The sequence below is a fragment of the Polyodon spathula genome, unplaced genomic scaffold (genome assembly GCF_017654505.1).
Source record: "Polyodon spathula isolate WHYD16114869_AA unplaced genomic scaffold, ASM1765450v1 scaffolds_806, whole genome shotgun sequence".
Lineage (NCBI taxonomy): Eukaryota > Metazoa > Chordata > Actinopteri > Acipenseriformes > Polyodontidae > Polyodon > Polyodon spathula.
Window position 1 is genome coordinate 222690 of NW_024472293.1, and position 19437 is coordinate 242126.

At 43.9% G+C, this 19437-nt stretch overlaps 1 protein-coding gene across 2 annotated transcripts; it reads left to right on the forward strand.

The window, feature by feature from the left end:
• Positions 1-6725: 6725 nt before the first annotated feature.
• Positions 6726-19178, forward strand: csad (cysteine sulfinic acid decarboxylase). 2 transcript variants are annotated; one of them, XM_041241639.1, is made up of 14 exons: positions 6726-7712; positions 10881-11035; positions 11178-11304; positions 11978-12068; positions 12610-12832; positions 13026-13105; positions 13392-13446; positions 14006-14122; positions 14541-14605; positions 14966-15047; positions 15620-15819; positions 16211-16262; positions 16841-16930; positions 17366-19178. In XM_041241639.1, exons 2-14 carry the CDS (start codon positions 10994-10996, stop codon positions 17537-17539), a joined length of 1398 nt encoding a protein of 465 aa, XP_041097573.1. In that variant the 5' UTR covers positions 6726-7712; positions 10881-10993; the 3' UTR covers positions 17540-19178. The 2 variants fall into 2 exon arrangements, with proteins under 2 accessions (XP_041097573.1, XP_041097572.1); XM_041241638.1 differs by lacking the exon at positions 6726-7712 and adding an exon at positions 8447-8695.
• Positions 19179-19437: the final 259 nt, after the last annotated feature.

Consider the following 19437-nt stretch of genomic DNA (forward strand, 5'->3'; position numbering starts at 1 on the left):
ATCACTGTTCAGTTTCTTATTTTATATCCCTGCATCAGGAAAGCATCTGGGGGTCTATATAAACAGTTAGATTTAGACTTAATTAAGTTCATAATATTGGTTGGAGTTGTATACAAACTCACTGAAGACACATGTGCAAGAGTTGCAGTTCCCTTACACTTAAATGGACAGGGTTGGCCAAAGTGGGTTCATCCACTCCTGGTCTTTGTTCCAACCCTGTTCTAAATTGTTTAATTGAACCAGTTAACCCTCCACAAAGACCCTGAAATCATTCGGGATCTCGTTAAACCCGAAGTGGAATGTCCCTCCAGGACTGTGATTGGACACCCCTAGAATTGGCATCTCGGCCCATTGAGTTGAATGGAAAGGCAAGGGGCTGGACTTGAACCGCAAACCGTGCGGTTCAGAGATCTTAGTGGAGAGGTAAGTACCAATCTTATACTGATTTCAGCATTATTAACTCATCAGCCGCTAGGAGGAGAGCCACTTCATTCTGTTAATGTTTGTTTCTTCTTTTTTTTTTAATCTGCATGCCAAGCCCGTTTTAAAGCGTGCTATTTTTAAGAGAGTTGTATTTCTGGTTTCTTTGGCAACAGGAATTCAAAACAATGTGCCTTATCCTGCTGGAGCAGTAAACTGTTCCAGTCTCTTTGAACAGGTGTGAAAGGGGCTGTAGAAAAGTGATCAAAAGTGAATAATAGCCAGTTACGCAATGCGTGACTCAGAGGATTCCTTTGTGACAGGAAGCCTGCATTGCAGTGCCCATGTGTGTGCGGAGGTCACTGTTGCGGGTAACCCCAGATGTAAAACATAAGCACAGTAAAAAAGGCTCATCAAAAGCTAGACGGTAAAGCATATTTTAAAAAAAATTACATTGCGAATCGTGTTAAATGCATAGTATAACCACTAGGGGTGTTCGTGGGGACAAACTTCCCACGAGCAAAACTTTTATAAGGTAAATAACACTGAGTAAAAAGTACACAAAGTATTTGGAAATGGGTTTAAAAAAAAAAAAAAAAACCCATCAATTTCATGCATAACAGCAGTTATCAACTTGGGTCGCTCGTCGCCATTCCCTCCACCCCGGTAACGCAGTATTTTAATGATTAGCTATTTATTTATTTATTTAATTATTATTATTAATTTGTTTAGTTAGTCCAATAAAAGGTATCTCTTTCTCTTTGTCAGTCATCTTTGGACTAAATACGACTTCCGTTTAATCTATAAACGACATATTACAGAAATACATGCACATGTAGGTTGTTTTAACATTAAAACATATTTGTATGTTGTTCTGAATCTGGTGTACTTTGAGTGCAATTCCGCATAGGACATAGCCTAAAGATGTCATTATGCGTTCACTGTTTAGGGCTGAGTGTCAGGTCAGGTGTTTTGTACGTGTCTCTGGTGATATTGCTAAATAAACTACTTCCAGTTTTCATTGTTTAAAAAAACAAAGAAAAACGGGCGTTGTACCAGCAGCGATTACTAAACGGTTTAGTATTTTGGCAGGAATTGACGGATTATTGCATGAGCAGCTTTCCATTAAAAATAAATAAATAAATATACGCATGTGGAAGTTTGCTGCGGGTGGAGTTTCTGTTTTGTCCAGTGTAACTTGTTTATATGTTTTTGGTAACGTAACCAGGGAAGTTGTTATCATATTGGCATGGTTTATATTTTGAATGTTGGAATGCATTCGGGTTTTTGCAGAAGAGAGCGTCGCTTTTTGCAGTGCACGTACGCATCCTGTCGCTGCCACCACCCAGACGGGCGGTTAAGACCTGGACCTTTAAACAGTCACACACACACAGTCACACACCCACACCCACACCCACACACACACACACACACACACAGTCACACACCCACACCCACACCCACACACACCCACACACACACACACACAAAACAAGATAACGTATCTCTAAATTCGACAACTGCGGTAAAGTGATACAATTCTTTACCATTCAACTTGAATACCCAACGCAAATCCGTTACGTTGTTTGTGTTGATTTTTAGGGGTCTGACAAGCCTCGTAACCCTCTTGTGCTCCGTCCTGCGGGTGAGATGTTAAATCAGTGTCCTATTGGAAGTGACTCTGCGTATATTAACCTTTCAGAGCTGGATTCGGAATCTGGGCAATTTGCCTATTCATCTTCTTCTTATTATTTACTGCTTATAACTCCGTACAGTGTGCTTATTGGGTCATAATTAATATTGAACACATAGCCTATAGAAAATCGATAAAGCTGTTTCCACAAAACAGCTTGTGTTTGACCTCAGAGATTGTTTATATCTCCTTACAGACTCCACAGTGAGTCATATTTGCTATAGAACCCGTGTATGACTCAAACTCCAACTTTCCCAAAGAGTGTCTCCTGAAAAGGTCATATTATTGTTCACAGCTTAAAATGTGGAATACTTGTTCATAATCTTATTGTAAACCGTTATCGTGCTTTACCTCGTGTGCGATCATGTCGCAGTCTAAATATGTACACGCGTAACTGTTTAAACCCAAAACTGGAAGGGAGTTCTCGCTTTGTGTAAGCATGGCAATCCGATCACACCGTGTCATGCGTGTCACCGACACCACTCTCAGCTGTCACTTTGTGCAGAATCCACCCCAGTCCTGCTAATGACGAAACGCGTGGGCGTGGTTTCAGGAAACAAAGTGCCTGCGTGCAGGTCTTAGCGTGAGGTCTGGCGTATAGATAACGCGAAAATACGCTGTGGTATTTTGAGTCACTGTCGAGTCTAGAAGCCAAGTTTAAAGGGTTTTTTTTTTGCAAATTTGTAAAACTCGAGGATTTTATTTATTTTTTTAATCCAGGTAGGATACTGTATACTCCTGTACCCGCGGCTATATCAATTGAACGTGACTGTACTCCCTCAAGTAGATCAGTTATTTCTGGGTTGCAAAAACCAAGCATTGGCGGGAGGGGAGCACATTTGGCTGCACATGCAATCAATGCGTACTGTGCTAATAGCCCGTTTCTGAATCGGTTGCAGTGAACAATTACTGTCTGAGTTGAGCTTTATGTTCAGCGCTGGTGGAAACCTTCACGAAATTTTGCATTAACATTGTTATGCGTGGAGAATGTGAAATTCTGTGGCTGTACGAGCTGGTCGGTCTCATTTGTGTGTGTGTGTGTTGTTACACTGCACCTATCTGCAGAACCGCGTATCCAGTTGCAAAGACACTTGGTGTTAGCATTACTTGGCACGCTGTTTTGTGTGAGTATCAGGTTGTGGGGAGATATGGCGGGTGTCTGCCTGTCGCGACATGAAACTGAAACCCTGACATGAGTTTTCAGCAAGAGCTGTCAGAACAGGGCTGACTCGTACCGAAACCACGAAGGGGTGTTAATTTGCATGGTTTTAGCAAGTTGGCAATTGGTTTTAATTTTCAAATAGAGACTACATCATGCAGAAAAAAAATAATTCATTTACCAATGGGGCACTCGCGCAATTGCATCAATCCAAAAAAAAAAAAAAAAAAAATCTGACAGTTTTGTTTTATATGCAAAGGCTGACTGATATTGCCTGGTGTTTTAAATGTTCACTCACATCTAAATTTAGAGACTTGAGGTCTTGGGAGTCGGTGTTTGTCCGTCACAGTTACTTCAGCTGTCAGAATAATCCTATACATTTTCCATACCACGCACATTGATAGGTTGGCAAATCTCAAGACGTCAACATTTACCAAGTAAAACTGTAAATATCCAAAATACCAGGTCCATTTAAAAAATAATCAAGTGCCTTTTATCAGTAAGTTTCAGGTAAATCATAAGATTAGCTGCTAAACACCAGAAAAGCAATCTAATTCTTAAATCTGGACGTTTACCACCTTACTGTCACTGAGGTCACACGGAGGTTGCTCTACTGAGAAGGGAACGCCCAGGGTCGCTGTGTTCCATTCTTTCAGAAGGGAAAGCCCAGGGTCGCTGTGTTCCATTCTTTCAGAAGGGAAAGCCCAGGGTCGCTGTGTTCCTTTCTTTCAGAAGGGAAAGCCCAGGGTCGCTGTGTTCCTTTCTTTCAGAAGGGAAAGCCCAGGGTCGCTGTGTTCCTTTCTTTCAGAAGGGAACGCCCAGGGTCGCTGTGTTCCTTTCTTTCAGAAGGGAACGCCCAGGGTCGCTGTGTTCCTTTCTTTCAGGGTGTCCTGAGGGAGTGAGATGGCGAGCAGCGACTGGGAAGCTGCACTGCTGAGGAGCTGGAAGTCTCGTCTCATCGGGGTGCTGGCCGCTGATCCTGATCTCATCCTGCAGCACGTGGACTCTCGCTGCCTGCTGACCCTGCAGGAGTACCGGAGCCTCAAATCCACCCGCGACCCCTCAGAGAAGACCCGGGATCTGCTGGACCGCATGATCGACAAGGGGGGGGCAGTGACCAGCGGCTTCCTGGAGATCCTCCGGCTCCCAGACGTGCTGGAGTCCTTTCCAAAGCTGGAGGAGCTTGGGAGAGAAGGTAGCAATCGCCCGCCCAAATATTATCCAATTACTAGCCATGCAGAATGACTGGGGGGGGGGGGGGTTTCTGTTACACCCGGCATGTCACATCAGACTTGGCTGTTAGCATTGCAGTTCAAGAGACACAGAACAATTCAGGGATTGCTTTTTGAAATCGTTTGCCTTAGTGTCAAGGAGACCGGTTTGGAGATAGCAAGATGTTTAGCCATTCAGCATCGATCAGTGTCATTTTAACATTTCCTGTGTGCGTTTCTTGTAGCTAAAAGAAGAACGGCAAAGAAAAGAAAAGTTGAAGCAGCAGACACTAGCGAGGACCCCGCTGTGCAAGGCGAGTTTAACATCAGCGTCTATTGAGAAATGGCTCCAATACCGTGCTGTTAAGAGGAGCAGAAATCTGCTGTGTTTTAAACAGTAAACGCCTTCAGACCGGTACACAGTCACCGCTCTGGCCAAACGTTTTGCATCACCCTGTAGAATTTACTGCTGCAATCGTGCTTCAAGAAGTCGAATGAAAGCTGCTGAATAATGGTACGGTAGCATATTGAATTGAATTACACACTGCTTTGTAGTTTTCCATCTACTGGAACTTGAAATACTGCACTACTATTAGTAGCACAGTATAGCATTTTGTATGCCATAGCATGTGTTTATTATTTACAATAAAAAGAAAATAAACAAAACCTAACCCGATCTCGGACCCTATCTACACAAACGTTTCCCTAACTAATAACAAGGCAGGCTATATATATATATATATATATATATATATATATATATATATATATATATATATATATATATATATATATATATATGTCTCAATTCAAAAGTTCTAGGTGATGCAAAACTTAGCTGTACATTACAGATAATTATTGTGCAACTACTACCAACAAAAAAAAAAAAAAAAAAAACTATTTGGTAATGTCTTCTAATATATTCTGAACTACTTTCACATATCTGACTAGCTTAGTATGTACAGGGATACTGCTTGCTTCCCTTGCAATGTAATCTTTACTTGGAGACAGCTTGGGCAGCCCTCTGGCTGCAGAATCAGTGCATTGCACCCAGTTATAATACAAAGGGAAGCTTGCCTGCTTGCAACTGCTATGTTGACAAATTTGGTGCAGCCCTGTCGGGTAATGCTGCCGTTTGCGTTTCAGATCAAAGAAACAGGAGCTCTTCCGCAGACAGTGTCCAGCAACAGACCTCTGTGAGCAGCACTGATCCCTGCAGCAGAGAGAAAGGTAAGCTTCGGTTCCTTCGCACTGCGCTGTTTCTTTTTACAGCTGTTGAGCGCTCTGAGAGGTGCGTGCACCAAACGGTCCGGGAGCAGATCTCCAAATTCATCACTCGTATGGCTGTGAGTTTACTTTCTAAATGCAAGACACATCCTGAAATACTGCAGCCCTACAATTACTCCATGCATTTCATAGAGAGTCGCCAGTCTCATATAGCCCCACTCTCCTTTTAAGAATTAAGCTGATACCTGTTAAGCCATTTCTGTAGCGTAAAATTGATTATATTTAGTATCATTTTTTGATTGCCGAGCAGAGCGAGACCGCAGCTTGTTAATAAGCAAGTAATCTTTACTAAAGAGATAATAAAAAAGAAAAGTATTTTAATGCCGGACGCACTTAATTCCAGTCGTTCTGTGGCGTGACTGTGTTCGCATTAAGAGGAGTCGCTTCTGCTGTGAAATGAAAAAGCAAGACTTTTTAAAAACCCATTTAGTTGTTTCACAGAAAAAAAAAAAAAAAAAAAAGTAAATGAAATCAATCTTCCTATGAGCACGTTTCTCAGTTGTGATCGAGAAACATTTCAAACCCTCCTGTCTCGTCCGCCTCATTGCTAAAATAAGAAAGCCTGCATTGTATGTTCGGACGCCCCTTGCAAGTGGATGTACAGCAGCTGTCTGCAGCTCTGCTGTTGGCATTCACCTTGCTGTGCTGCCCCCCATCTTGCAGGGTGCCAGCTTGTCACTGAGCAGCAGCTGATGCGCCTGTCCGGGATGGTGGGCCGGGAGTGGAAGCAGGTGGGCAGGGAGTTGCTGGGCATCCTCACCCACAAGCTGGAGCACTTTGAGGAGGAGAACCCCTGGAGCCGCACGGAGAGGGTGTTCGCCATGCTGCTGTACTGGAGGACCAGGGAAGGGGAGGGAGCGACGGCTGCCAGGCTGCACCAGAGACTGACCGCAGAGGGCTCCCCGATCCACCCCCAGCCCCTCGCCTTCCTCCTGGAGCCCTCATAGCACTGCCCTTCACCCCTTCTACAATGTGCTACAATATCCCTGTGGTGTTAATATGCACTCACCTGTGCTTTTACCATGGTTAATTACTATAAGGGATCATTTAACCCACAATTACTATATCAAAGAAACAGTCACCAATACAAGATCTAGTGTAATACAGTACTATATAATACATAGCAGTGCTAGTGGGAAAGGGGGTAAGAGATACAGCTGAGAACGACATTTAAATCTATTTATAAAATGTCACATGATTTCCTCCCTGTTTTTGTACTAGGTTTTCATAAACTTAAAAATCATAATAATAATAATAATAATAATAATAATTGGTTTGCTTTTTACTATTCAACAGTGTAAAACTAGAATAGGAACATAAGATATGTTTGGGAAGGCCATTCGGCCCATCAAGTCTCGTCCCTTATTAGCGCGCCATTCTCCCTTGCAGGGGGCTGGAGAACTCATTTAAAAGCACAGAATTTAAAGGTCTTTGCTTTAGATCCGACTGCTTCACCTGGTAGGCTGTGCATTTGTAACTCTCTCTGTGTAAAAAATAAAGTTCTAAACTTCAATTCTAAACTTTTACTCAGCTTCCACTTATGCCCTCTTGTTCTTCTCCCTGTGCTAAACTTGAAGCATTGTCTTGGGTTAACTATCTAGTCCATTCTATTTTATAGACTTCAATCCTCTGTTTCCCTTCTTTTTTTTTCCAGGCTGAAGTGATTTCGTTGTTTTAACCTCGTAGCTCATTGAGTTCTGGGATCCGCCCAGTTGCCCTTCTCCACACCAGTAGAACAGCTGCAGATCTTTATAAAGCCTTGCAGACCCCTTGTTGTCTGTTTGAAGTTAGACAGCTGTCCGCTGGGTCAGTCTTCTTGTTGTATTGCTGGTAATAGACGCTCAGAAGATGCTGGCTCTTGGCGGTGCTCTGGGGATGATCTGGCTTGCCTTGCAGACGTCTAGACCTGCAACTTGAACTGAAGAGCAGCTCCGGAGCTCAGGTAAAAGCACTTTGACGCAGTCTTCTCAAAAACTAATTAAAAAAAAAATAGATTAGATTTGATAGCCAAGTGCGCTAAAGCACATTAATACAAACAGCAGACCGTGGTAAACTGTTGGAAGCGCCTGGCATAAGCATGGGAAAACTGTGCATATACTGTGGTAATCTTTTGTAAAGGCCACCTGCCTGCATGTCTCTGGAGAGCATTGCATTGCCATGTTGTAGACTTCTCTGCATCTCCTGCTGGTGGACTTCGTGCTCATCAGCTTCCGTTCTCATACTGGCGATGTGGTGTTGAGGGACGGGTGTGTTACTCTCTGCAGCCATCATGCAGTCAGTACCCCCGAAAAAAACCCCAGTTTTAACAGGGTGCACACATGCTGTAATTACATCACGAAAACACAGGAAAGGTCATGCAGTCACGCAATCAGTCAATAGCAAATCTATGCTGTGACTACAAACGATTCGCTTAAAATGACTCCGATGAAGCATTCCCTACACATTCAAACCGAGGAGACCCTGGGATTCTGTGGCTTGTTTTCTCCGAATTGTGCACCTGAACACAATAAGGAGTCCATAATAGTAAATAAATAAAATAAGTGGTTCTCGTATCGTCCACTAGGGAGAGTCTTGAACCACTGCTTCCAGTAATCCTCTGGCTGCAAGCAGCAGCAGCCTGCAGAGCACTGTCCCGTTCCAGCAGCATCAGCGCTCAGTAAAACCAATCCGAAATCTGAATCCGCGTCATCTGTGGTGGAACTCGACGTAGCCGTCCCCTTGAACCGGCGTCTCGTGTGATTGGCTGTGGAGACTCAGTCGGGTCGGCTTCATCTTGTGAAACGTGAAGAAATCTCGGCAGTCTTCTGAAGCAGAGCCTAAACCCAGCCAGCACCCCGACCAGTATAAACCAGCAACGGGCAAGGATGAGCAAAGCGGCCGGGGCAAGAGCATTCGCGCATCTGAACGGTAATCACGAGGTTAGAGGTACGGAACCCGTTCAGAAACACACATTGCCATTAAAAAACCAATAATCACTACAAAAATCAATCAGTACGTGTGATTTGATATATATTACATAGGATTGACATAATGCATATATATATTTAATTTATTCTAAACAATTTTAGCCTTTTTTTGAATGCAAAGATTTTTAGTTTTTTTTTTTTTTTTTTTTTTTTTTTTTTAAGAACTCCATTATTAGAAAATTGTGATTAAATGTTTTTAAAACGATTAACTTTGGATGGCTGTAATATAAGATGCAACAAACCGTTATCGTAGTAGTATACATATATACAGTGTAGATATTTAGTATAGTGGGAACTATATATATATACTTTTTTTCTCTCCCGTTCAAAAGTCCACACAAATGAAACTTCCTCAGACCCCGTACAAAAAGCACCTAGCATTTTCAATGGAGAAACTTCTTTTGCGAGAAACCGGGGAGAATGCAGCGCTTTCTACAGCAACATCGACTAAACTGCTTTTTTGTAACACCTGGTACGGTCCAGGAAGTCTTGAATAGAGTAAAAAAGTATTTAAAAGTTTTAGATTTAAGAAATATATTTAATCTGCGTCTCCTTTGATATGGGGAGGTGCCAAAGAGAATAGCAAAATGTCTCCCCCTAGCGACACGATAAAGTACTACATTAGTTCTCTATCTGTATCTATCTCGCTATATATTATTTTTATTTTTTATGTGATAGGGCATGGCTTGAACTTAATAATAACTACATAATTATATCAAACTTTATTTTATTCATAACAACTGACTGGGGGGAAAAAATATTTGTTGTTGTTTTTTTTTTTTTTTTTTAAACAACTCCAGCGTGAAAGCTTTGTGAACAGACTGAGTCTTGGTCATACGAAGGAAGATGGCACCTGTGAAACGTAACTTTGTTTGCAGTCCCGTGATTGCACAAATCAACGATGCTAAAGAAGTCCGAGGGTTTGCAAAGGCTGTTGGTGCCGTGTTGCTGTGCAGACATTGGCACGATGCTGCCTTGTGGTCCTACCCGATTAGGGATCTCTGCAGGGGCGTGCGGTTTTGTCGACTGGTTGAACTCGGATAGAGATTACTGAGAGAGAGAGATAGTGTGTGTGTGTGTGTGTGTGTGTGTGTGTGTGTGTGTGTGTGTGTGTGTGTGTGTGTGTGTGTGTGTGTGTGTGTGTGTGTGTGTGTGTTACACAATATCCGTGCAGTTGTGTAGACTCTCCTTTCCAACTGGACGAGACGAGGTATTGGTAATGACTTTATACGTATTGCTGAAACTTGACAACAAAGAACGCGTTGTCCTCACAGGGTTTGGGACAGAAAGATAAAAACGTTAGGTAAAAAAAAAAAAAAAAAAAAAACATCAACGTAGTTCTTAATAGTAAAAAAAAAATAGGATGGAAATTTCCACTCGAGTTACAGGAGTCAGTGAGACACGTGAAAGCGCCTGGTCTTGAAAGACAATGCATGTGGAATAACTCGCAATACAGTTGCATTTTGCAGAAGCAGACACTTTTTTTCTACGTGCTGCAGAAATGCACGTTTGTTGTTGTTGTTTGTTTGTTTGTTTGTTTGTTTTATTAGTGATTTTCAGCGTTCACTTTAATGATTGAACAGAATCGCGCTGCTGCTCAAGGTCCATATTTACAAGCTGCCCGTGTTACTCAGACTCTGACCGGGGGGGACGGGGGGGGGGGGCTAGGCGATGACATCACAATCTCAAGTTTCATGAACTGGATAAGAGGTCAGAAAGAGGCGAAATATGAGATTGCTTTTTTTAAAAGGAAAGAATGTTGATTCATTTTTTTTAAACTTGTGCCTTTGCAGTCGTCATAGCCAGCCTGTGTTGCGTTTCAAAGTCTGATTTCGCAAACCCATTTGTAAATAATAATAATAATAATAATAATAATAATAATAATAATAACGTATGCGGTCCAGCGTCAGATAAGAAACGTCAAGCCAACGCAGAGGCAGAGAAAAACGATATCTATTATTATTATTATTATTTTATTTTTTTATTTTTAACTGTCCATTTTGCTATGAGTATAAATGACTCATGTGCTCATGTTATGCAGTTGTGGAGATATACTGATAAACCACAGCACTGTCAACAGCAAGCCGGGGTCTCCGTGCTGCGCAATCATAAAGCGATGCTTGAGGAATAAGTATCCCCCCCAGGGTCGGCCGGCAGGCAGCAGAAGGCAGTGACGGTGGACGGGGTGACCCTGAACGGGCCGCTGAGTGATAACCGTGATGGGGAGCGGTTCCTGGAGGACGCTTTTCAGATTATCATGGACGAGGCGGTCAAGAAAGGGACCGACGTGACGGAGAAGGTTCGACCTGTCTGTCTGCTTTCTTTCTTTCTTTCTTTCTTTCTGATACTGAATGCATTTTTTAAACCCTGTTTAAGTGAAAAAGTCTTTAAAAAGTAACCGTCTGTTTCTTGGCTGAGATCTCCTGTGGCGCCCTCTGCAGGTGTGTGACTGGAAGGAGCCCGGGAAGCTGAAGGAGATGCTGGACCTGGAGCTGAGAGACACTGGGGAGGATCACGAGAGGCTGCTGCAACGCTGCCACGATGTGGCCAAATACAGCGTCAAAACCAGTAAGAACTATCCCAACCAGTTTAGAACTATCCCAACCAGTTTAGAACTATCCCAACCTGTTTAGAACTTCCGATCCAGTTTAGAACTTCCGATCCAGTTTAGAACTTCCGATCCAGTTTAGAACTTCCCAACTAGTTAGCACTTCCAAACCCTTCCCTAATTTCAAAACAGAATTCCAAGAAATGAAGCAGACTGACCTTTCCCCAGGCAGTGCCGCCTTCAGTGTTCTAGTTAAGAAATGCACCTGGAGTTGTTGTCCAGTAAAGCCCCTTTCACACTGGCACTACCAGGGTCCTGGCTGCCCGGCTCACAATCCTGCGTAGTGTGAAACTGCTTACCTGAACAAACATTTGCTCTAATCGACACGTGGGCCGACGGTTCAGTCCAGAGAAGCTGGGATGGAAGCGTCAGTGACAAGCTGATGACCCGCATGGCACCTGGTCCTGACCTGGGCAGATTCTGCCCCGGGTAGCTCATGCTAGTGTGAAAGGGCTTGAGAGGTCTTCAGGATTAGTCACTTTAATGGTGGGAGGGGTGGTGTGGACACTAGCCGAAACACTTGTCTACTTGCCCTAGTTTCTCGTAGTCTAATCTCAAAGTTCACCTCTTCTCTGCATGTTGAGACTCTGCTGTGGACTCTGGAGTCTGCTGATTCTTGCTTTTCATTTTTAGGTCACCCTCGTTTTTTTAACCAGCTCTTTGCCGGGCTGGACCATCACTCCCTCGCCGGAAGATTCCTCACAGAAGCCCTGAACTCAAGCCAGTGAGTTCAGGATGTTCAGCAACGTCAAAAAAATCGGCAAACAATTGCAACAAAGAACAAAAAAAATTCTGCATAATTACCACGCTCAGTTTATATTAAATATATTTAGATATATCAACATAAACTTCACATGTAACAACAAAAGTCTCTGCTCGTGTCTTCCAGGTCAGACTTCTCTTACTGCTTTCTAAGTGTCTTGTAGTACTTCCACATGTTGCACAGTGTTTCAGTTGACATTATGTGTAAAGTATATGCAGTCTTTAACTACGCAAACAGGACTGTACGTAGCAGGGCAAAAATAGACATGTTGAGCCATGGTTTCAAAGCGTTTCATCTGTCTTTTGTAAAGAGAAACACACCTACTGACTTTACAAAACTAGTATCAGCACTATTCTCAGTCTCATACAGTGCTGCTGAATTTCCATCTCTCCAAAAATAGGAGACTGGGATAAACGCTTTGAAAATACGGCCCTTCTGGTTTTGCAGTAAGCGTGTCGCTGGCGTGTTGGGGAGTCTCTCTGATGGCGTGTCCGTGTTACAGATACACGTATGAGGTGGCGCCGGTCTTCGTTCTCATGGAGGAGGCGGTGCTTTCCATGCTCCGCTCCCTGATTGGCTGGGACTCTGGTGATGGGATCTTCTGCCCTGGCGGCTCCATCTCTAACCTGTATGCCATGAACCTGGCGCGGTACCGAGCATTCCCCGAGGTCAAACAGAGGGGGCTGTGGGCCGTCCCGCGACTGGCTGTCTTCACGTCGAAGGAGGTGGGCACGCTGCACCGCGGCGGGACAGGGGGGGGGGGGGGGGGGGGGCGTTTCGGCTTGGGTTTGAGTTCGCTGTGGATGGTCCTGTGTTGATTCCATTCTCAGCCTGTGTGATTGTTGCGTGTGCCAGAAGCTGTGTCGCCGGCCCTGCTCTCGCGCCTCTTAATAATAAACTCTGCCCTCTGTCCTGCAGTGCCACTATTCTGTGGGCAAGTCGGCTTCCGTTCTGGGAGTCGGGTTGCAGAACGTGCATCTGGTCAAAGTGGACAAGAGGTAAAAACCTATTCTTCACACAGGGATGGGAATTCGACTCCTATTGCACAGCAGCTTCACTCATTCCAATAAGATTCCTACAAGATTTAGCCCCGGTGATTCTGTAACTTATTAAACGTAGTAGAGCTAGTAATGGATCGGGAGTCCTCTTCCCATCCCTGATTACTGTGCTGTGCTTTGCAAACCGTTAGCCTGCAGGGTGCTGGAGCACACTCTGAAGACCGCTGTGCAGACAACGTGTCTCAATCCTAATTTTGCGGGTCTGTCTTTTTTTATTTCCAACTAGGGGTGTGATGATCCCAGAAGACCTCGATGAGCAAATTGAAAAAGCCAAATCCCAGGTATTTTATATTCCATCACTTTTCCCGGAATATTTTCTGTTGTGGCAAAATTGACGGCAGGATCCAGGAAGGAGAAGTTAAAAGATCCTTCTACTGTAGGGACTGCTTTTGTAAAAGCTGAGCACACGGTCTGGGGTTTGCCATGTGACTCTGTGTACACTGGGATGCTTCAGGCTTTTCAACTTGCACTGCATTGCATTCTGGTAAGTGTAGTCCTGCTGTGACAGGTACTTGAGACAGAATGCATTGCGAGGCGACTTGAAGAGCCTGAACCGGCCTGGTGTACATGGAGTCATTTGGGAACCCGGACCCTAGTAAAAGCATAGAGCAGTGTAATAAAGCACAGAGAAAGCATGATGAAGCACAGGCAAGCATTGGTTAAAACCATGATAAAGTAGCTCTGTGCAAATTGACAGGATAAACCTGTATCCGGGTACAGTGTGTGTTCATTGATAGGGACGGCAGGCGTGTGTAGGTCCCTTCATTCTCTGTATCCCCGGGTTCTGCTGCTGCCTGCACGGGCTCCTCGCGTCTTGATGCGTTCATGTTTCTCCCGCAGGGTTCTGTTCCGTTCCTGGTCAGCGCCACGTCCGGTACCACGATCCTGGGGGCCTTCGACCCGCTGGACAAGATCGCCGATGTGTGCGAAAAGCACAAGCTGTGGTTCCACGTGGATGTGAGTACGGCAGCAGGGACCGAGGGAGGAGGAACGCCCTTGGAAAGGCTTCCCCATAGGAAAAGCACAGCAAAGTGAAGCACAGCCCAGTGAAAGCATAGCGACGCACAGAGGGGTGTGGTAAAGCATAGTAAAATGCAAACCGTGGTAAACTAACCCTCAGAAAAGTTTCCCCCTAGTAAGAGCAAATAAAGCACAGTGATAGCTTGCTAAAGCCCAGGTAAGCACTTGCAAAGCACAGGGAGGCTTGCTAAAGAACATCAGGGCACATTTATGGAGGTTTTGCATGTGACTGTCTTGTTTAGAAGAGCAGAACTAAGTCATGTAGTTGAGGTCCAGTAATTCAGTAGCGCACTGCGTGTGGTGTGCCAGTCTGTGTTATTTTTAACGTAGTCCAACAGTGTCTCATTCATTGCAGGCTGCCTGGGGTGGAAGTGCCCTGCTGTCGAAAAAACACAAACATCTTCTGAAGGGGGTTGACAGGTAAGCACTCTATGCAAACACTTAGACAAGTGTGTGTATAATATATCATGCATGTAGGTATAGAAATATATATATATATGCACAAACCTTCAGAAAACTCTGACCTAACATGCAGTTTGTATGCAGTATTCCTGCAGTTTGCGTGTGGTGTTCATAAGATTTTTCTCCAAATTACTTTGCCCTTTTAAACCCTGACACAGACAAGGACCCCTTAGTAACCTGCCTTTATGGCACCGCTCTGATGTTCTTGACGTGGAGGATGGGAGGGAGCTAGTAAGATGCACGAGAGTGGATTTGAAAGCCGTGGTGTTCAGCAGTGGGGAGTCCTGCCTGAGCCCTTTTATTGTGTGCTGTTTTTAGGGCTGATTCGGTGGCTTGGAACCCTCACAAGATGCTGATGGCTGGTCTGCAGAGCTCCGCCTTCCTTATGAAAGACAACAGCGTGAGTTGCTCTGGGTCCGTGGAGCCTCTCCTAGAGGGGCTGGGGCACCAGCAGGGTTAATGTAGAGAGAACGGGTGGCAGCATCAGCCAGCAACTCAAATATCTGGACCCTTTCATGCATGTCGAGATGGGTAAAAACTCTTCCAGTCTTCATATTAAGGGCTTACGGAAGACGCAAGTGCATGATGGCCTTGTATGAGAATGCCACTTTTCCCTATGTAAAGCCATTTTAATGATAGATTTTGGTTTTCAGCTATTTTATACTATTTCCTGGATGAAATGGTTGACTCCTTTTAGATTGTTTTGGACATCACATCCTGGTTTTACTTTGAAAGCACCCCTGTGGCCTCTAAAGATCTCACAGACATGTTTTCAAGTGCCGCTGGTACACCAGAGTGTTTCCCTTAACCTGTCCCCCCTGCAACACTTGTAGAATAAACGTGTTCCTCACATCCACTGGGGGCAGAGTGAGTTTTAATTAACAGGAATGTTTCCAAAAACTCTTTCATGTGACACGGGTCTCAGGAGAACATTAAACACAGATGTTGACCTCGTTTGTTTCCCCCTGGCAGGGCTTGCTGAAGCAGTGTCACTCTGCCAACGCCTCGTACCTGTTCCAGCAAGACAAGTTCTATGACATGAGCTATGACACGGGGGACAAGTCGATCCAGTGCGGCCGCAAGGTGGACTGCCTCAAACTGTGGCTCATGTGGAAGAAAACGGGGACTCTGGGCTTGGAGCAGCGGGTGGACCGCGCCTTCGCCTCCACCAGGTACCGTGGAACGGTCTCTGCGCGTGGATCAGGGTGCATTGTAGGGAGAGATCGGTGGATGCATTTTTATGTAGCCGGAACTCATTTAGAGTTTGAAGTGAAAATGTGAAAAGGTTTTTAATGTGGTCTTCACCTTATAAATGTTTACCGTTTGGTTTTTGCATGGTGATTTTGCCCTGTGGTTAGCCTACGTGTTTATGGTAGTTTACCCTGCTTTGCTGTGTTTATTAATATGCTTTACCGTAGCTGGTCTTTGCAATGCTTTACTAAGCTTTCACTGTGCTTCATTCCACTTCACTATGCTTTTACTAAGGTAAAGTTTGATAAGGGTATTCAGCTGTAGGGCTCAGTGCTTCTGTGTGAAACCAGAAGAGTTGTGTGTCTCCGTCAGGTACCTTGTGGAGGAAATGAAGAAAAGAGACGGCTTCCAGCTGGTTGCGGAGGTAAGGGCTGCTCTATCAACAGACCTGTGATTCGATTTTAGATTTGCATTTCAGAGGGAGTTAAAGAGATGAAAGATTTCATTTGTTCACGCAGTTGTAACTCTGTAATCGTAGTTTTGAGATTCTTCTGACGAGAATGAACGCGCTAGTGGAGTGCCACGATCATGCCACCTTTCTAACTGGTTCTGCTGTGTAAAGAGCTGCCTTATGAAGGGCTGCATTGTATAACAGGGAATGTTTCCCTTCACAGCTCTGCCAGAAGTGTTGCTTCCCCCAATAGAATTAACTAGCCTTGAATCATAAAGTGGAGTGAAACCTGTTGAATAGTGTTACGTTAACTTGTTGAATTACATACCACTTTGTATGTGTGTGTGTGTGTATATTATATATATATATATATATATATATATATATATATATATATATATATATATATATATATATATATGTATGTATGTATGTATGTATGTGTATTTCTAAAATATAGTGAAGTACCTTGAAGAATCTAATGTTTTCAGTATCACTACAGTCTACTGTCTACTGTCTCTCTTTTGTGACGGCTTCTTCCCTCCCTGCAGCCCCAGTTTGTGAACCTGTGCTTCTGGTACGTCCCCCCCAGTCTGAGAGGGGAGGAGGGCAGTGAGGATTACCAGGAGAAGCTGTCCAAGGTGAGACCGGCTCTGAAGGAAACATGCCTGCCTCCCCATGCTTTACAGGGGCTTCTCCACAAGGCTGTGGCTGCTACCCTGGCCCAGCCCGAAAACATCCTATAAATAGAGCTGCAGTGGAGATATCCTATTCATACCCGGAGCACTGCTTGACAGTGGCACAAAGTTAGAACTCAGCAGCATGTGGGGCTGGCATATACGAGAAACTTCACTTGAAACAAACCTCAAGATATTAAAAAAAAAAAAAAAAAAAAAAAAAAAAAAGAAAGGATTTACGAATGTATTTTAAAAACAGTTAAACACCTTCGAGAACAAGCTGCTACAAAGTCTGCCATTGAAATATTCAACGGCTGTTTTGCATGCATTAACTTTGGGAATATCTCTAAATTCAGCTCACTGCCTGCCTGCCCTCCCCTCTCCCCCCGTCTCCTCCAGGTGGCTCCCGCAATCAAGGAGCGAATGGTGAAGAAGGGTAGCATGATGGTGGGCTACCAGCCGCACCAAGACAAGGTCAACTTCTTCCGCTTGGTGGTGATCAGCCCTCAGATCACTAGAGCCGACCTCGACTTCTTCCTGGATGAGATTGAGAGCCTGGGGCGAGACTTGTAGCCGACTGCACTGCCCCTGAAAATGAGATCATACTAGTGCTTTGCCCTCTCCCTTAGATTGTGCTTGGGAAGGGTGTGTTTTGCTTTTTTTCATGGAGTGTTGTAACACAGGACAGCTTTTGTAGGTTTTTTTTATTTTAAATGTTGTCATCTGGTACGTTTTAAAAGCCGCTCTTAAGGACGGCGTAATTCAGTTTTAACCCCAGAGTTTGCACGGCTGATGCTGTGGACGCAGCGTTCCCTGCAGATCGGAAAAGCGTTTATCAAGGTTGCAGGACCGCTGCCCCAGATCATAAAGACCCCGCAGCTGTCCTGTGTCTGAAATCGAAACCACTTTGTTCACGTTGCACTGGGAACCACTTTGCAGAGGCATCTTTTCAAATTGTGTTTTGACAGAAGCACTGCCAAGTGGCCTCTGGTATTAAGAGTCTTATCAAGTGTTTGAATGAATGTTTCACAGCTTTATCGTAGTGCTGTGTTCAGGGACCAGTTAGGGTTGTACTGAAATAAAGTAAATGACTGATTCCTGGCTCCTGAAAAAATAGATCTGTTATTGATTTCCGAAGTAATGGACCGGGCTTTAATCATGGTCTAGAAATAGATATTTCACGCTTTTAACACAATGTTGCCACGTTACAACACACTTCCGAGAAATCATGACATCTGTGCTCACTGAGAAAAGAAAAAAATATACAGCCTTAGTAATCAATCACCTTTCACTGGCAAAATTCGAGAATAAAGAAACTGGAATAAAAAGAGAAAAAAAAAGAATTCTGAACTGTGTAAATCTGGAGCAGAATTTTAACGCTACGTAAATCGGAATTCCAGAACGAAAAGTGAACGTACATTTTTAAGATATATATATATATTTTTTTTACTTTATTGAAACAAAGCTGTCTTCAGGTGAATGAAAAGTGCCAAGGAACATTGTAAAAACACAATGTCAGAAATCAGAGCTGTCCTTTTCTAGTGGCACTGCTGGCACCTCGACAGGGTAAGACTTTGTAAGACGATCATAGGAACTTTGTTTTAGAAACAGGCTCTGCGTCAAGGGGCATAAAGCCTGTATTGTTGTGTTTGTCACGAGTTCTGAATAGATGGGATTGTCTGCACTGTGACGTGTGGGTGGAGGAGATTGCTCTGCACTGCTGTTGGGGCAGAGTTGTACCAAAATTACAGATACAGCGACACACTCAATTTCACCCCCTAGGTGGCGCTGTGGAGCTGCACTGAGAATTCACCACAGCGCTCTCCTCACTCAGACCGTGCAAAGACCTGATTGCAAGGATGTTACAAGTGGTGTGTGTTTAAATAGATCCTCTGGGATGGAAATAAGACTCCCCATTCCTTCGTGCTTTGATCCGTTCCTGGATTTACTACGAGTCGAATCAGACGCGCCTAATCTTGCTGCCTGTGCACACTGCGGCTAATCAAGCTCATATTAAAACCAGGAATGGGTGGCGCTGCTCTGCATTAGGAGTCTTGTTTCCAGCTCTGTGTGTTAGTGTTGTGTGGCTTGTGTCTTGTAATTGCACAAGGTGTTCTTGTTTGCTTCTTAATTAATGCACTAATGTATTTTTGTATTCAACGCAATTCATGTTTTAGTAAACCTAACAAATAAAACAAACTATTCTGGTGTAGTGGTTTGTACTCTTTGATTTTCTTTTTAACAGTTTTATAGAAACGCCGGGTACTGCATTTTACTGTGAATAAAAACCAAGTCTTTGCGGTTTATTTAGTATTGCTTGGTTTTTAAGCGTATTATAAAGTGGGGCTGGAGATTTGGTGTACAAAGTTGAAGATCGTGCATGTCGGTGATCAGTCGCACTATATAACTCTAAATCCAATTGAAACCATTTAGTTATATATAGATATCTATAGAAACGAGTGTGACTTACA

What these genes read in the sequence shown, in the direction of transcription:
- csad (XM_041241638.1), top strand. Translation starts at nt 8,635, where the DNA reads ATGAGCAAAGCGGCCGGGGCAAGAGCATTCGCGCATCTGAACGGTAAT. An exon ending in CTTCTGAAGGGGGTTGACAG is followed by an intron (nt 14,606 to 14,965) that starts GTAAGCACTCTA and finishes TGCTGTTTTTAG; the next exon opens with GGCTGATTCGGTGGCTTGGA. An exon ending in GCTTCCAGCTGGTTGCGGAG is followed by an intron (nt 16,263 to 16,840) that starts GTAAGGGCTGCT and finishes CCCTCCCTGCAG; the next exon opens with CCCCAGTTTGTGAACCTGTG.